At 39.7% G+C, this 19,123-nt stretch overlaps 1 protein-coding gene across 1 annotated transcript in view; it reads right to left on the bottom strand.

Annotated features, from left to right (window-relative positions):
* LOC139734221 (protein fantom-like) overlaps positions 1 to 19,123 on the bottom strand; it is a 49,436-nt gene that overhangs the window by 6,713 nt on the left and 23,600 nt on the right. Inside the window, exons 19-32 of the mRNA XM_071645023.1 lie at positions 18,653 to 18,768; positions 18,094 to 18,293; positions 17,135 to 17,229; positions 15,275 to 15,446; positions 13,951 to 14,105; positions 13,437 to 13,562; positions 11,321 to 11,410; positions 9,954 to 10,176; positions 9,491 to 9,579; positions 7,377 to 7,484; positions 5,013 to 5,333; positions 4,351 to 4,420; positions 3,491 to 3,657; positions 2,167 to 2,365 (exon numbers count right to left, since the gene is read on the bottom strand). Of these exons, the coding sequence (XP_071501124.1) occupies positions 2,167 to 2,365; positions 3,491 to 3,657; positions 4,351 to 4,420; positions 5,013 to 5,333; positions 7,377 to 7,484; positions 9,491 to 9,579; positions 9,954 to 10,176; positions 11,321 to 11,410; positions 13,437 to 13,562; positions 13,951 to 14,105; positions 15,275 to 15,446; positions 17,135 to 17,229; positions 18,094 to 18,293; positions 18,653 to 18,768 (2,131 nt within the window). The remainder of the gene's footprint in view (positions 1 to 2,166; positions 2,366 to 3,490; positions 3,658 to 4,350; positions 4,421 to 5,012; positions 5,334 to 7,376; positions 7,485 to 9,490; positions 9,580 to 9,953; positions 10,177 to 11,320; positions 11,411 to 13,436; positions 13,563 to 13,950; positions 14,106 to 15,274; positions 15,447 to 17,134; positions 17,230 to 18,093; positions 18,294 to 18,652; positions 18,769 to 19,123) is intronic.

Raw genomic sequence — 19,123 nt, 5'->3', positions numbered from 1 at the left:
GGGAGTGGAGCACCACCACTTGTATAAGCCATAGTCCCCTCCAAGTGTGGGCCAAAATGCAGCCATCAATTTTCAAGAAGATGAAAATGTAGAAAAATTCTGACAATATCAGCTAAGTTAGGGTAATGGGGGCCTCTAGGGGTCCAACACAATTTTGGCACAAACTAAAAATTAAAGCTACTTTTAAAAAAGAATGAAAATGTAAAAAATTGAGAAAAATTAGCTAAATTTTCATTATTTCAGGCCCACTTTGGAGCCCACTTTTGAGGCCCCCTACTGAACACCCCCGCCATCTGTACAAAACATGATCCCCTCCCCCTTCCATTAGTAATTCCCACCAAGTTTGGTCAAAATCTAGCAATATGTTTTCAAGAAGATGAAAGTATGACAGAGTTCACGCACAACACATAACGCGGAGTACGCTCTGCCATGGCTCAACTATTAAGCCAGTTGGCTCAAGTGCGCTAACAATGAATATTCAATACTGACCATGCTTTTCGTGTAGATTTCCTGGATTAATTTTAATTCTGATACACACACGGATCACAAACCATTCTAAATGCATGGCAGTAAGTCTTGTCTATATATCGATGGCATCAGCACAGAAAATCGATGCATAATTACTTCCTGTGAGAAGGTGAAAAAGAGAAAAAACAAGAGCTTAATCAGACAAACGGACAGAAAAAGGAGGGAAGGAGGGAAAGTAAATCTAGAAAATCTCACTGGCACTGCCATACGTTTTGCCATCAGAGAGAATGAGAGAGAACAGTTTGCATAAAATCCCCTTCTACTGATATTCCAATGAATCATTTATGAAGGGATATTGACTGGATTAGTCTTAATCCCTCACTAAAATTGATTTGTTCAAGTGCACAGGTGAAAGCCCACTTGAATTTGTCATATACAAAAATATATACAACTTGCACACAAACAAACAACAACAACACAGAGTGACATCAGTAATGAAAAAAACAAACTCTTCTTAATAGCAGGGATCTACTTTCAGTGAAGAAAAACAGCGGAGTTCAAAAAAAAAAAAAATGTCAATGTCCATGCTTTGTATTGGTCACTTCATCTTTCAAAAGTGTAAGCCAACTAAGAAACTCATAAAATATTCACGTTAATAGAGTGAAATATTGTTACTGTCTGAGTATTGTGCATAAGCTAAAGTGTATTGATCGCGTCACTGATTATAGGCTTACGCGCTGCAGTTGTTACGTGCAATGAAAGTGTGATATTGAATTGAATAGAGACTCTAGGTTTCCCCTCGTCCAGTTTCTGCCCTTTCCTCTCTCTTTTGCTCCTCCTGCATCCAACCCTGTTTGCTTTTTGAAGTACAGAATTTACTTTCCATAGCATTGTGTTCAGTTGTTTGATGAGATATCACGCCTTCCCTGCAGTTGAGAGGTTTTGCTGGCACGTTGCAAGAACTAAATGCGCATGTGACAAGCTTTCTATGTTTCCCCGTGTATTTGCTTTCATGTGGCATAGTGAAGGACCATTTGTTTCAAATTTCATTTTGTTGCATTTCATTTCAAAGAAACCAGAGCCCAAATATAAACGGGGATTACGTGAAAAGCACCAAAAATATCAATAGAACACTTCAGTAAAGTTTGAAGAAATTCAGAAAATCGATTTTAAAAAAAATGAATTTTTAAAGTTGCTATGCCATGATTGCTGGATGAAAAGACTACTACAATTCATGATGTTATTTTTGACTATGATTTAATGAATAAAACGACGCCATGAAGTGTAGTAGTCTCCTCATCAAGCGAAGATGGCACCAAAACTTCAAACATTCCCAACTTTTGAATAGATTGTCTAATTTTCCTCAAACTTTCACTGATGTGTTCTACTAATATTACTGCTTTCACTCACTCCACATTCATATTTGGGCTTTGCTGGTTTCCTTTACGTCATACCTTACAACTCCAGGAAATACTTTTCCTGGTATTGTATTGCAAATTGCTATGCATTTTTCTTTTTTATACCACTGCTACACAAACTATCTTTAAGGAAGAAGTTTTCTTCCATAAAAGGGTACAGGATACCATTTGAAATATTGTTCATCAGCTAATATTGCAAATCAAATTTGAGTTGGAACACTATCATACTCTTGAACTCTAAAAGGTGTGGCTTGCTCTTTGATCTAAGCATGTCTCTCACCTTTGTGAAAATTGTAGGAGAGCGAGAGGGAGCCCGATTTGCCCCTCTTCGGGAGGGAGAAGGGGGTCTCTAACTCCTCCTGGGGGATCCCCAGAATCTGGTACTCAACAAAAAGCTTGTGGATGCTGTCATCTTCCAGCAGCTCAGCCGTGGGCTCCAGGTTGAGGTGACTGACGTTGACGATCACGATATCCTCACTCTGGTTGGGGGGGGGGGGGGGGGGGGGAGGGAGTCGAGAGTGATTTAACCCACTGTTTACTGAGAACATGGTGGGTGCTGTCAAAATTCTGCTGGGATTCTTTGAGTCTCACTAGAAGCAGGTTTACATTGTGTGATTATACTAGATTTTCACCCACATATACTAGATGCACACATGCATCACGCAGCAAAATTTCCTGGGGGAGATTTCCTCTGAGTAAAACATGTTGTTTATACCAATGATACAGAAGCAGTTCTATGAGCAAACAATCTATAACAATTGCAGAAATAAATCACTCATCCACTAAATCTGTGTGTGTAGCTACATGCAACATATGTTTCTGCAGAAGTACGTTGACACTACAGAGAAGTATCCATACATGTGCCGCATTACCAACCTTCCTTATTGTCATGTCTTTTGTTTTAATCACATCAAAAATGTCTGTGTCAGTCCACAAATTTAGGTCATCTTTAGTAACAGACTAGAACTCAAAATCCAAGCTTCATTAAAACTGAGCAATTATCTGCAAGTAATGACTTCAGAAAGAAAACAGTTTCCCATCATGTTTTAATGATTAAGCATGGGGGTATTGCAATTTCAGACAGGAGAATTCATTGCAGATGTCATGTAAATGTGATGTCCATACAACGGAGATAAGAAAATTAATTTGCAGTACAGCAAAATCCATGAAAGCTCTCTAATTTAGACATGCATTGCTATAGCAGGGGACAGAGTTCATATTGACACAGCAAAACTTAACCAGATTTGAAATAATCTTCATTGGGAAATGAAACAGTTGATGCCTCCGTTGCATGGACATCAGGAGCTTGTTGACCCAACCTGATGGAGTGACCCATCTGGCAATGTAGACTAGGCAATTCAAACAATACCTTACAGAGGGACCATGCAAGCATGTCGACATCGACATTTTGCTGATTAAAAATGTGCACTTTGTGGAAGAATTGTATGACCTGTACAGTGATAGAAAGGGGGGGGGGGGGGGGTGTGGTTAATGGGAGTATATCTATTGTGTCGAGAAATGGAGATGATTTGTAGATTTATGGAAGGTTTATAGGACTTATTGTCCAATCCTTGCTGTAAGAAAGAAATGCCAGAAACACCCACTGCCATCGCCGAGACGGGTCTGCTCGTAGACGTCGGCATGACAACGCCTTCGCTATCACTCGATGCCTGGCTCTCTGGATTGGCCACCCTTGCTTCCTCCACATCCTCTTCCTCCTCCTCACCAGCTTGCGGTATCTCAACATCCTCCTCAATAGAGGATTCATCAACTGTTGGACAAAGAGGGATTTAAATAAATTTGCATAGACAACACAACTTTATGAAAGTCATTATTTGCTCAGCATCATATGGTTCACGCCTTGCAAAAATAAAAAATAAAATAAGATCATGAAAGTGTTTACATAGGATAGAATGATCAAAGTAACTGATCAACACAGCATACAATGAAAGTAAGACAAATATGCAGCATTGCAGACTGGAACAACAGTTGGGACTTTGTGAATGAGGTAAAGCCCACACAGTCAGTATATGCCAAAGCCTTTGAACAAATTTTCTGACTTTGTTGATTTTCATAGAACATTACAAAGAGTATACCATTAAACTTTTGAAGAATTATTCACATAATCAGGATATTTCAGCAAGAAATGCCTTGATAACAAATAACACTTTAAGTGTCTATGAGAAAACTGCTGATGCATGGAGAGTTCAAGTCTTGCATGTATCTTACGATATGATTTAATTGTGGCAAGGGGAATAAACCCTGTGACATTCGCAACTCCCTAGACATCAAACCATAAGCAAAACAGTCAGAAAATGTGAGATACTGGTCCATGTATTCCTATTCAAGTAATGTCTGGGTTGAATCTCTACAGGGATATATAGAGCTTCTACACAAAGTATTTTGAAGATGCGTCTCGACTTTCAAAGCATGACAGTGTGTATACTTCAAGGCTGTAACTTACACTCATTGTCTGCATTCGGAGCGGATGTTTCCCCAAACATTGTGTCATCATACACCTCGGTCTTTCCAATCTGAAAGAGAAAGGGCACCAAAAACAAACTTTAGTTGGATTTGAATTATTCATCATGACTGCTTAACAATAAAACCTCGATAACTCTTTAATGGGGATGGCTAGTAACTGATCAGTGGGAATGCTGGGGGATGATTGTTCCAATCCTTGTGGGATTCATTTAAGAGTACATTATATATCTATTGTTGTGTGCCCGTTAACGATCGCCCTGACACTGTACAGGCATGCTAACCTGGAAACATTGAACTGCACATTACTTAAATATGAGACCACTCTGAAGCAAATTATTTTCACACAACAATAGACATATAATGTACTCTTAAATGAATCCCACAAGGATTGGAACAATCATCCCCCGGCATTTCCACTAATCAGTTACTAGCCATCCCCTTTAAATAGCTTTTTGATCCCTCTAGTTCCATCTGTCAATACACTATTCACTACTGGATTTGTGAACAGCTTTTGGAAAATGCCAATGCATTCATCAGATGCAACAAGTAAAAAAATAGTAGGAATGGAATAATAATGGGGGAAACTTGCTAGATGACCACGACATGGCAACACGGTCAGCATGAATGTGACTTTGGACTCACCTGCGTGGTGTCCTGCCCAAACTCCTTCTGAAGCTCTCTGGCTACCAGGTCATCGTCGTCGTCCTCGTCCGCCTCCTCTTCCTCCTTTCCTTGCCCCTTCGCAGCTGTCTTCCCAGCGGCTTCATCCGGCCCCTGCGCCTCTCGCTCCTGCCGGGCCATCTCTCCGGCAATCTCCCTCTCCAGGTCGTCCATGGAGGATTCCCCCTCCTCCTCCCCCTCTTCGGTGGACGGAGGACCACGGGGGACTTCTTCTTCCCGCCCTGGACGAGAAACCTCCTGAGGCGTAGCCTCGCTGCCAGCTGAACTCGGCTCGCCAGATGTCTGTGGGTCAGCGTAAAAATTGTAGACAGTGAACAAAACATGATGTAATGGTTGGTTGAAGAATAATTGTCCCAAAAGTGCAGGTCTCGGGTCTGCACTTTGCTACTTAATGACTTGGTGTTTTACAAAAAATAGCACTTATGACAACTACACCTAATGCAGCTCCACAGATTTCTCTCCATTACCAAGGTAGCTCGGTAGATCTTACCATTTCAGTATTGGAAGTTTTGTAAGCACTAGAACTATGGTAGGAAAAAAAAAATTATTCCTAACACAAAGCTAATGTTTCTCATGGATTTGTCATCTTCTGCTAAACATTCACAGCCCTGTAAATAGACATCATAGATAATGGCAATTTACAACAACAGCTTTCATTACAATCCCTCATCTAAGCTTTCAGGTTCTCTACCTGCTCTTATGGTATTTTATTTGATAATAGGTTCCTACGACACCAATAATCATTAAGCCATGGAGCCCTTCATTTAAGGCTATCATGCGTTAACAGAAAAGGAGAATTTTAAGTTTCATCCATGAAATGAATGCACCATATCTGATCGATCAAGCTCTTGGTAATCAGATTGTCAAGGTAGTACAGCCATTCTGAGTAGAAAGACATCTAGAGACACAGCACATCATGGACTTTCTTCCTGATTTACCAGAATTCTGACCACTCACAAGACACCATTACCCAGTTACAATGAGAAAGGCTTTGCAGCAAAGGGCAATAATTAAGAAAAAAAAAATCAGTGTGACAGTACAGCATCTGCCATTCCCACAGCTGAAAATCCTTGAGGAAACTGCTACACACTTCAAATTTTACACTATCAGCTCTGGTTTACACAACCTGACTGGTATAAAAGTGGCATGTGTCAAAAATACAGCCCATACTTTATAGAGGTCTACAGTGAAGTACGACTGTATAAATGATTGTCCTTTCTGTTTGTTAAAACCTCCTCACAGGGTACACTGTCCTCTATGTCCACCCCCTTAAGGAAAGAAGGGTCCAATTTTCTTATCTCTACTTTATTTTTTTTCTTTCTTTCTTACTTTATCGTATTCTTCATACTTTTTTTGAAAGGGGAGGGGGAGGGTACATAGAAAATTTTGACCATCCATGAATTAAAACCTGAGATGTATCTTCTTGTACCTCATGAAAATGTTTTGCTAATTACGAGGCCTTTGCTTTCAAACAATAGAAATTAGCATAGTGGTAGTCCAACTCATTGCATTGCATATTACTAACATGTCAAATGATCACTAAACCAGGTTGCATCTATCCAAGCATGCACGGTCTGGTACAGTCAAATCAACATGTTGAAAATTTACATTCACTGCTGATGAGCAAGACTGAATTCACAACACAAACTTTCATATCATGAACAACGACAAAACAAAAAATAGCAAAAATCACTGCAGACGTCCGCTTTAGTTGATAGAAAGTTGGTTAACATTGGTTAGAGCTGAAAAGAAGTAAGCTTTACTCTGATAGGAGTGTTAGTAAGAGTATTCACTTTAGTTATGCAATGTGTGAAGTCTGTACAAACTTGTTAGAGTTTCACAGGGGTCTGTTTCTTTGTACGGGCAATCATGGGTTGTTTTTTCTTTGTCTTTGTACGGGCAATCATGGGTTGTTTTTTCTTTGTATCATCTGTCTTCTATAAATATGATAAAATGTTTATCACTGTCAATGTACAGTTGTAAATGTTGAGAGGAACAATATGAGTCAAAACATGCATGTTATGATGAGCAATTTGGGTAGAATGTAGCCGAAGTCACACAATACTGCATTGATGTGAAAAATTAAAAAGGTTTCGTACAAGGCAAGTATTTTGCATGCAACACAATAAGCAACAAATTAGCGACAGCAGACAGTGACATATTCAAAGACACACAAAGCAAATTCATGCATTACACAACACAGAGAACACACTACAAGTGTTTGTTTTTGTTTGTTGCCTTCTACTGCAAATAGTACAGCAAAGAGCACAGCAAAACCAAATTGCAGTAAAGGCTCTGAAGAGGGCAAAGCGGGGATATGGCTACCTGTGGGGCGGGGGTTGTGGCTGGCTCGGTGGGTGGTGCAGGGGTGGGGGCAGGCTTTTCCTTCGCCTGCATTTTGCTTTCTTCTGCTGCTGCCACTTCTTCATCAGCCTGAGTATTGCATGCATGTACATATTTATACACATGATAAGGTGGTAAAACAGTACACAAAAAGCAGCACATGGGGCACACAGGAGAAAGTATACCATATTACCCTTCTGATCTAGAAGGGCACAAGTGACAATGGCTGCTTTTCTGGGGTATTTCTTTCATCCAGCTCAAACTTATGGCACAATAATTCAGGCTGAATGGAATAAGCACTTGCTGGGTTGTTCAAAAATAAACTTTCCAACAGTAACAACAATATAATCAACCAAACAGTAGCTTGAATTGATGGTTTTGTTGTGAATTTCATGCTAAACTGTGATGTCATTTGCTCCTGTTTGACACAGAAGGAGCAATATTCATTCAAACATATTCAACTTCAACATGGCTGGCATGAATAAGATGTATCTCAATGCGAGAAAAAAGATCAGTAAAGCTTGGCTTTCATCCACTAAAAATCTATTTGGATGCTTGATTTCGATTTTTTATTTCCAGTTTTGATGAACCATGACCTTTCATATGGAAAAAAAATATATACATGTTGTGAATGAGCAAATTACATTATAGTGACAGAATGTAGAGTTCCAAAAAGAGTAAACAAATTGCATGGATATCTTTTGTTTTTTCACAGTGAGTAATGTCCACATTATACTCCAAAGAAACTTTGTAAATTTCAATAACTCTTCAGATCTGTAAAACAGGGGCAGAGAACAGTGGTGGATCGGGGGAGGGGAGTTAAACCCACCCCTTGGGCTCCCCTTTTTGTGTTTTTATTTGTTTTGTTTTGGGGTGTAGGGGTTTAGACCCCCTGTTTGTTTTTTTTTTATTCATTTATAATTATCATTTTTTTTTCTTGCCATGACCCATCGTCATTGGGTCAAATCCCCCCCCCCCCCATCTTTAGCAAAAAGCTAGCTAGACCCTGGGGAAGAAGGTTGCAGCTTTATCAGCCTTAGGTTACACACTGTTTGAAATCATCACATACATTTACCTGCATAACCACAATAAAGTGCTTTTGTCTGCATACTTTGTGTGATAAGAATGGTCATTGACAGATGATTTCATTGAATTCTGATTTGTTTGCAGAGGGTCAACAACACATACTGCTTCTCAGGCACCATACCAAGTGATGTATGTTCGCATACTTCACATTTCAGATTCAAATGGAAATCTAGCCTAGCGCAAACGTAGAAACAAAGTAAAACAGAAGGTATGGCTCTCTGTAGTTGACAGCTACAGAGGGGTCCAATTCATAGCAAATATATCAAGCTGGCTTCAATCATGCTTAGAAAACAAGGGGAAAAAAAACTTGAAACACTGCTAAATAAACGTGAATAAACAAACAAACAAACAAACAAGGAGCAGTATTTTACTAAGAGCAATGGGTACAAACATGCATAAATAAACATGGTGCTGTGTACATATTTGATGTTACGGACAAACAAACCAGGATAATAAAGGCATTTCTGGTTCTTTGCAGTAGGCTTGAATATTACCAAGCTGGAAATGCTTATAGATATTCAAAGGCAGCCAAGCTTTCACACAAGTCTTTTCAATATCACAGACCACAATATAGAGATGGCATTTGACATAACACTGAAAACTCATATTTTTGGATAACACCTTCTTCAAAATTACATTTGCAAGATGTGTAAGGAATGAAATGAAGCAAGTTTAATCGGTGCGATTTCAGCTTCTGATTCAACGGAAGAGACTTTACTTTGACATAGACAATGCACAAGCTAATACATCGTCATCTGGAAGCAAATATATGTATATAAAGTTTGTATATAGTGTATTATATCGCTGTCTGTTTAGTTGTTAGTTTCCAAACTTTTCTTTTCATTACATAAAGCATCAACATCACATGAACCAGCACATGGTCAAACATCACATGACACTACACACGACACAAATCACATGACATGTATCATGCGGCTATAAATCAAGTGACAATTGCCACACAGTGTGATGTGACAGACATCACACAGGACTGCACTTTTCAGACCCACCTCCTGTACTTGGGGTAAGATGCCTGGCTCCCTAAGCCTCTCCCTGGAGTTAGGTCTCACTGGCGCTAAGCCTGATGGCGTTGAAGAGGCTGCAGATAGTACGAGGGCAGAATGGAGCACAGATGTACAACAGCCATTCTTAGATTCTAATAAGAATATATCTCTGCAGTTAGATGACACCACTGTTGTCATAAGATGATTACAACAAATAAACAAGAACAGCAGTCCTATTTTATCTCCTATGATGAATCTGAACAGCAGCTACAAAGACCTATGAAGAGCACCAATGTCTTATGATCACACAATCCACACAATGCACATCTATCTCTTATATATTTGTACTTTTATCATTGCATTATTCTTTGATGGGTATATCAGATCACATGCTTCTTAAAAGAAAAAAAGAACGACTGTCCTACACTTGCAATTATTTTTTTTTCACACTATGTCAAGCTGCACTTACCCAGGGGCTTGAGGGGTGGTTTGTCCCTGGTGGGGGTCAAGTGCATGTCCTTGGAACCTGGGCTGGGAGTTGCAGCTTGTGCCATGGGTGGGGCTGTGGGTGGGACTGCGGGCGGGGCTGTGGGTGGTGCCTGGGGCTGCCTACCTGTTGGACCAGAGGGGGGTCTACCCGATGGGGGTCTGGTCGTGGGAGGCTTGGGCGGCGCGGTCACTTGAATGGACGGCTAGAATGAGAAGGGAAGACGCTGTTACAAGAAGTGTATGAAATTCCTACACAACAATCTGTGTGCTTGAAGACCAGAAATGTCAAAGGTTTAGGGCTCTGTTTAATTAGTGAATGCAGCCATGGATAGCAGTTGCAATGTGTAAAAAAGTTGAGAGATTGCTCTACTTTCTTGGCATGCAATGTAGAATATTCCAGCTAACATTTTGAAATAAATTTTGAAAAAAAATTGAAAAAAAAGAAGAAATTAAATGCCATTTCATAGCAGGAGGGTATGTGCATTAAGTTTAAATGTCCAAAGTATAAGCCCAATACCCATATATATATGCATGCTCAATTCACTAAAAGTTCTACCACAGTCTTAGGAAATCGAACCAAGAAGTTCCCGGAGTATATATTGTTGTTATGTCACTGACACTTGAGAGAGAGGAAAACAAAATATAAATGAGACTTTGACAAAAAAAAAAAATAATAATAATATACAAATAGTGAATGGTCACGAGTACAATGGTACGAGATTTCTCACAAGGTGAAAGATAGAGGCGCTCTATTCAACAAGGCGAAGCCGAGTTTAATAGTGCGCCTCATCTTTCACCGAGTGCGAAATCTCGTTCCATTGCACGAGTTAAGACCATACACTATTTGCTTTATACAACGTCCAAGTAGATCTTTTTGGTTGGAGGATTGTTGGGTAGGTCTAAGTAGGCCTAGAAGTCTATATATGTATGAAAAATATAGCCATACTTACATGTGGATCCACTGCGATTCTCTTTCTGGCTTGTGCAATCAGTGTAGATACAGGTCACAGCTATACTAGCGCTCATACATGTACACTAACTAGCACTACGTAGGCCTACATACGCGCATGCATGTACCGCACACGTACACTGCGCTAGCTGCATGCGATCCTCAATATGCAACACACAGTACACGCAGTACCGTACATTTCTCGAGCCGTGGAATAGAACGAAAAAATCGAACCAAGTTGCACGCAAAAATAGAACCAAAATTGCACGGCGCGTTGAATGGAGTACTTATTGAATATAGCGTCACCAACAATCCTCCAATCAAATTACAAGGATCTACTTGGACGTTGTATAATAGTAATTAGCTGATAGCAGGTTTGAGTTGCCAGTTTTTGTTACCTTCTGTGGTGTGTGGGTAGTCATCTTAGGAGCCATGTACGGATACTGCCATTTGATTGCTACATCAATGGTGCCCCGTGTAGCTTCACCCTAGTGGGATACAAACAAAAGAGATGGAAAGAGAGATGGAATGACAAATAAACAGAGAGCAGGGCCCTGTTTGATAAAGCTGTTTGTACAGTTACGCACAACTTTACAAATGATTGGAATATGAAGTGCCAATATGTGTGCCCATTTTTTTCCCCCTTACATGTATGTTTTAAGAAAGTATGATGGTACACCAATATTTGTGACCCGCTAAAACAAAAAGGTCCTAAAGTCGCGCACGGTCAAAGCCATGAAAATCGAGCTTGAAGTCAGAGCATTAAAATTGGTCAAAACTTACGATTTTCTGATTTTGATATATTATTGGAGTCTAACATGTCTTCTATCATCTGTCGAAATTTTGAAGCAAAATGATCAAAGGAAAGACCAAAAAATAACGTTTTTCTGAGCCATGTTTTTTGGCGTTTCAACGAAGCAGAAACTGGTTCGAAAATTTGGATTGAGCGCCCCTAACAACGACCAGAGTGATCTCATTGGTCAGTTTGCTCCTTGCCGCTAACCGAAGCGTGAAGCTCGCACACTGCCCAGTCAAATGGTGCGTGCGGGCGGGGTGCGCTATGCTCAGCCGCTTCTCACATCCTGGTCACTGATTGGTTGGTGAGGAGACCGCCGACGCTGATGTGCTTGAATGAACTCTTCGGGGGTTGCTAGGGCTTACCTCCTATTGTCCAGAGGTGAAAACTGACTTGCGTGTCCCTTGATCACGATTGCGTCGAACGGAAGACTTTTAGGGCGCTTTTCTCGAAACAGTGATTTTCCAGACGTCTCGACATGCTCTATTTTAAACATCGATATCTCCGCAGCCGATTATTTTTATAAAATGTGTTATATATCAATTTAAAGCAGAAAGATTAGGGGATTATATCATGCAATTTTCAAATAATCGACCTCGCCCGACTTTAGGATCATTTTGTTGTAGCGGGTCACATTTCATCTATATTGGGGCAAAAATCTATTTCAACTAAAAACGTGTATTAGAATGTAAGAATAATCATTATCACCTGCAAATTTCAAAATTAGCTATTGAAATCAACAATGATTAGGAAACCCACTTGACATGCCATTTTTAAGTCATTCGTAAAGTTGTGCGTAACTTTACGAACAGCTTTATGAAACAGGGCCCTTGTGTGGTGTTGTTGAAATACTGCAGAAACACTAGGGTTATGGACAAGGGGCTTACTGCCACAATAGCTGTAATTCACTTGCTCCAGAAAGCAAGACATGTTTCTCTTTTCTCCAACATTTTGTGCAAGTGTGAAGAGTCTGCTTTCATCTTTATAATAATTATGCCTAAGACTATTATTTTGTAATATATTTTGATTTTGGCAAAGTTTTCTGGCACAGTGTTAGCTTTGTTTGTTTGTGCTTTTTCATCAGCAAAAAGAAAATATCACATTTCACGTGCTATGGTCCAGATGTCTGACATTTCACTCTATGTGAAGTATTTCTCTCCTTTTTGCACTTAATATCACTTATTAGCATTCCAAGGGAGGGAGGGGAACTGTTCTGCTCCATGAAATAAACTCCATCCATCAGGAAAACATTTTGTACAGTTTTCTGGATTTTAAAGGGACTGTACAGTAGTGGTTGAGGTGGGGATTCATGTTTTGAACATTCCTAAGTGAGATAATGAGAAACCTCTTATGAAATATGAAAGAGCATGTAATTTTAAGAAGGATTCAACGTTTATTTGATGAAAATTGGTTTTCAAATGGCTGAGATATCCAAAAAAGTGATAATAATAAAAGGCGACAGGCCACGCCTTTTATTATGATCTCTTTGTTTCACCTCGTTTTTGGATATCTCAGCCATTTCAAAACCGATTTTCATCAAACAAACTTTTGATACCCCTTAGAATTGCATGCTCTTTGACATCTCATAGAGTGGTTCGGAATATCTCGCAAAATGTTAAAAGCTAAATCCTCACCTCAACCAGAACTGTACACACCCTTTAAGGTACTCACTGTGCTGCAGTGTTAAAGTGAATATCAGCGCAACCTGGGCGTCTCACCTGTTTGAGCTCAAAAGTACCCTTGATGGCCTTATTGTTGGCAAGACTGATGAGGGGCACCTTGGCCACGCCTAGCAACGATGACTCCTCCGGATCCGTATCATCAAAGATGTAGAAGTCAAGGCTCTGAAAGACAAGTATGAGTTGAACTTTGAACTCTGTGATTCACTCTAAGGCGTTTTCATTCAGGTTTAAAATTTTTCACAAAGAACTTACTAAGTTTGTAAAATGTTTTGAAACAATTCATCTTTTTTTTCCTATAATAATTATCATGAACTAAATGTTACCTTTTGTTGTTGTTTCTTTTCCTTTTATGTTTCTTCTGTCACTATCAGGACTACTGTACCAACAACACAACCATTGCTGTTGTTTCTTTTTATCTTTTTTTTAACGAGAGACCAAAAGCCAGAAGTTTCTTTTACGATAAATTCATCACATTTAATCACATGCATCAGCCATACAGCTAATAGCAACCCCCACAACTGTATCCTTCCACTTCATGGGCTCTGCTCACCTCTGTTCTCAGATAGCGGTCGAGATCCGGGGTGACAGGCACGGGGTAGGTCTGGCTGTCGTTGAACTCCGGTGTGTTGCTGCTGTGGACTATCGTCGTGTCGTGGTCGTTGAAGTCGAAAAAGCGATACACAGCATATGGGTTTGGTTGCACACCTTATGGGAGAAAACACATAAACATACAGAAAGTTGACATGAAGCCTGTCAGTGTGTTTGGGGGAAAAAAAAGAAAGTGGAAAAGGAATGGGTTGAGAGTACTGGCAGGCACATAAAGAATAAACATTTAGCTAAGACCTTGGGTTAAGAAAAGCAGCTTCATTTCATGGAATAGTTTAAAGTAATGTACAGTCAACTCACCATTTCCACTAAGGCTTTATGTGAAAGATCCTGTCAGTGCACATAAAAATTGTTACACTTGACTGCATCATGATTCACTACAGCAAGCTCTGTTAAGTTTTTGATATGGTGAACGTAGAGCCTCCGTTTTTGCTAATACAGTGTGCCCACTCATTACTGGCCATTCTTTCATTTCCTCTCATCAGCTGAGCATGTTCATTTCGCAAACCTCAACATAGAGTCAAATTCTGCCAATCCCATGTAAACATTTAGTTGCCAGCCGTTGGGTCCGTAAGCTGGCCATATGTTAGGTGTAAATGGATGAGGTGATCTTCGACACCTGCGCGCAATGAGTGGAGGTAACCAGGGTTACGCTTCCGAGGTTCACTTGTGCACTTCCAGTAATGTGGAGTAATTGCGCAACAGGCACAGGCAGAGGGTACATGTACACTTAATCACATATTCTAATTTTCCCCTCACTATCATGATCAAAACATGGCCACTTCACAATAGAAATGCATTTACAGAGCAAACAGTTGATACCTCTTTTCCCAACATGTAATAGTTGCTAAGAAAATCTACATAAGTATTGTAGTTTCGAGACAGAGATAGTGCTCTGTGTTTTTCGTGCACAATCAAATAGAATTCGCGCTGTGCACCAGCGCATCATTGTTGACTCATTGTTACGGAAATTAGATAGTGCTGCCACCCTTTGAGTTTCTACAGTTATACTGTAAAACAAGAAATGTTCGCATGCATTTTAATTTCGTGAATTTCGCGAGCACCAAGATTCGCGAAATTAAAATGCACGCGAAATTTCTTATCTACACTATATGCATTGAACGCAAGTGGCAATTCGCGAAAATTTCTTGCCACGAAAAAGGCAGTCGTCTCCAATTCGCGAAAATATCATGCCGCAAATATATCATGTTTTACAGTATGTGATTAGCGAGAATTCTCCCCAGACGATTGGTCACTGTCCCTCCTACCTTCTCGCCTGGCTTTGATGTCGTTGCAGCGCACCACCCGGACGGTCAGCTGGTTCACGTTCTCGTCTCTCTCGCCAACTGCTGCATCCTCCTGGGTCTTGGCAAGATTGGCGAGAGCCTGCTGCGTCTTCCTCTGATTGGATGACATGTAGCCCAGCGCTTTCACCCGTTCCTACAGCAACACGACACAAGGTTTAAGTGAGAACAGTTAGAAAACAGCTGGAATATTGGCGTTGTCATTTTCTGCTGTCTTAAAGCAGTGATGCAACAGAACTCTTCAAATACTGCATGCTCACAACTAAGGTTGGTTTGAATTAATCATACTAATACTAATTGGCTCAGCAGTCATTTTTTTGTTGTTGTAACTTTGGTGGCCATTTTCACTAGAGCTGATATTCAGGACACTCAAATCTATTTTGCTACGCCTGCAGGAATGGGTGTAAAAAAGAAAAGGACTTCTAAGGAAGTGAGGTTTAACCCTAAAAAGACTGGGCTATTTTGGTAGCTCGAAAGACTGGGGGGGGGGGGGGGGGGGGGGCCTAAAGGGCCCCCCCTTAAGATCTCGGCCGTGGATCACGTGATCGCCGCAAAAATTTGCACGATGGTAGTGTGCGATGTAATCTACAAGATCGTATATTTAAATTTTCCAAAATAGTCTTTTTTTATTTTATTTTGATTAATTATGCTAATTTATGCGAGAAATCAGACTTTTTTATCTAAATCAGTAAATAAAGCTCCAAAAGTGCTCATTTTTGGTCTAGATATTCTTTGTAGCATTCTTAGCATATTTACTTGAAAAAAAATTCGGTATCAAAATTAATTTCTTATTTATTTTATTGTTTTATGAATTTCTTATGTATTTCCTTGTTTTTCGACCTTTTGTTTTTGTTGTTTTTTTCAGCAAAATTTGTGGCAGACCCTTTTTGAAGCATAATACTACTAAAACAAATTGATTTTAGCCAATAAGAATAAAAATAAGCATATTTATATGAACCATGTGATAAAACTCAATTTGTATTGACTTTGTACACAAAATCACATTTTTGAGCCATTTTCGGTCTCGCGTGCATGTACAAAAAGTTATGTAACTTCAGAACCGTACCCCCGGGTGTCACAAATTTGGTGTCAAAATGTGCGGGAAACTCGAAAGAAAAAAGTCATTGAGCATCGCGGCGAGAGCATTGCGTGTTGCTAAGTAATCGCGCGAAATGTCGAGGGGGGGGGCCTTTTAGGCCCCCCAGTCTTTTTAGGGTTAAACTAATTTGTTTCATCAAATACATCATTCCACAAGAAAATGATCAGCAGACATTTTATTGATTTACAACTGTGGAGCACGAGCACCTTGAGATTTGAAAAGTCATTTGCACATTGATTGACAAGAGAGAAAGATATACAAGCTCTGCCAGTGCATAACAGTGTCAGCAACTACTCTGTTGCTTTTTAAATACGTACCATATACATTCATATTAGTATTATTGACTCTTACTCATGGGGTAATGGAAAGTTCTTGTGATATTTCACAAAATTGTCACAACTAATGTTTTGGTAATCGTGACAGAACAGATTCATATTGCATAAAATATCACTGCTGCGCTGCAGTTTATCTGTTTTCTAGTTTCCATGGAGACTCTATCATAAGCAGTACGATGCTGTAAGAAATGTCACTGTGTATACCACTTTTATGAAAAATAGGAACCGTAAAATATCATCACTAGAATCTTACTACTCCTGAGAGAAGACTATTACAGCAAACACTGAGTATATACCATGACAAACGTACAATCATCTACGGTTATTTTGTTAATTAAAAGCTATTAACTTTTCCTTTATAGACAGTGTTAAAAAAATTTTGTTCCTTACCCTGAAAAGACGAAGCGCTTGATCCATAGGAACCCGCAGTCTGACCCAGAATTCCACAGAACCATAGATGACATCTGTTCGTCCTGACTCAATACCTGCGATGTGAACAGGAAAATATATTGTTCTGCAGTGTAGATCCATTGGACTGAACAACAACAACAACAGAAACAACAACAAAGGATTATGATACTCTTAACTAAAGCTGACACTACTAACTTTGCATTACATGAATGGACAACAGAAAACATAATGGAGTATAATAGTTTGGGAGAGTCTGAAGAGAATAAAAAGGAATGGAGGTCAATAATGGAAAATGGAGTGTCACAGTTAACATATCCTCCTTTCTATCCCACGTCATATCATGTTCAAGTGAACTCAAGATGTGTGTATACAATTCTTGACTCTTTCACATTAAATAAACTGATGCTCAATGGTTTTATTGTAGTATGCTGCTCAATTTTTGAAAGGACAAAAGTTCTTGGCATGTAAAAAGGGATAGATTACCATGCAGGAGCAATAAAACAAACAATAATGTTGAATTAGTTCAAGTGTAGCAGACTGGGGAAGGAGTGGAAATTCACACGGATAGAACTGAAATATGAAGTGAGCACATCTTCATTCACCTTGGGTAACCTCTTAATGAGTTATTTCGTCATGCACATGGAAGATTGTCGTTAACACGCTTCCCTGCGCATGGCAGATTGCTGCTAGGCTGTGGGAGTGAGCATAGAATGAACAACATTTTGCCATGCGCACAATGATTTGTCCTCACAGAGAGGAATACAATCTTTATCATCCAAGCATTTACAGGCAGCAATTTTCATGTCTGGATATAGAGGGGCAAGAAGGGTAAAACATCTCATCTCAGGATGAACCCCTGGGAAGAATCTTCAATAACTCAGGGTTTTTTCCTATATTTTCTTCTTTTTCTAATAGAACCACAGACTTTCTTAACTTACCAACCAGCTGGGCAGTGCCATGAACTCTACCCTGGGGCTTGTCCAGGAGGTCCCTGAACCGGAGTTGGCAGGCGGCCACTGTGCGGTACTCGGTGCCGATAGCCTGGTGCACTTCCATCGTGGTGCCTCCCTTCATAAGGTGGTGCAGGAAAAAGTCATCCACGGTGACGCGGTACTGGGACGTGAATTTGAACAACGGTCTGCAGATGGGACAGTTCACAGAGAAACCCAAAGTGTAAGTTATGCCATTAGGGAGAACTTCGGTTATAATCAAGTTATTTGACTTTTGGGATAATTTCTATAACATAACTGTTAAAACAATATCAATAAACACACAAAATTATCCCTTGTGATTGTATAATTATGATAAAGAAATGCGAACACTCAACTCTTTCCCTCAAAGGCTGTCATTTCAAGTAACAGAAATCACCGATCTCAAGTTGAAGAAAGAAAGAAGTACATGGTCATAAGTGTTACTTTCAACACTTTCAAGAAACAAATTAGGTGATACCTATTCCTAGTCCCACATTTACCAATCTATGTTAGTTGCATTACTCACTTATCACCCTTGACAACAGGTGTAGACTGCAGTTCAAACTCAAAGAACTCATATGTGGCAAAGGTTGTTGGCTCATCATCCCCTAATTCCCTCAGCCCCTCCTTTGAGAACACAATCTGAAAGACACAGAAAAGGAAACATAAATCATCACAAACATAATATCTTCTTACCAGTGTTTCATCCAGAAATAAAGAAACAAATTCATGCAATATTCTGTTTGTCATGGTACGATGATTACCCATTACAAGAGATAGAGAGAGAGAAAAAAAAAAACCATCTCAACAACAAACTTCTCACAGGCATACAATACATTGCACTGCTTAGTCATACATCGCTGAAGCTTTCCCTTAAACTCACTAAATATACTAAAACTGAAAATATACTGAAATCAAACACTCTATACATTATCAAATCTCTGCATGCACCACTCTTCCATCTGATAATCTTACAATCACCCTGCTGCAATCTTAA

The sequence above is a fragment of the Diadema antillarum genome, unplaced genomic scaffold (assembly GCF_040938485.1).
Source record: "Diadema antillarum isolate AM-2024a unplaced genomic scaffold, OU_Dant_1.0 seq00000513_RagTag, whole genome shotgun sequence".
NCBI lineage: Eukaryota > Metazoa > Echinodermata > Echinoidea > Diadematoida > Diadematidae > Diadema > Diadema antillarum.
The sequence above is the reverse complement of the archived record's forward strand: the minus strand, read 5'-3'. Positions and strand labels throughout refer to the sequence as shown.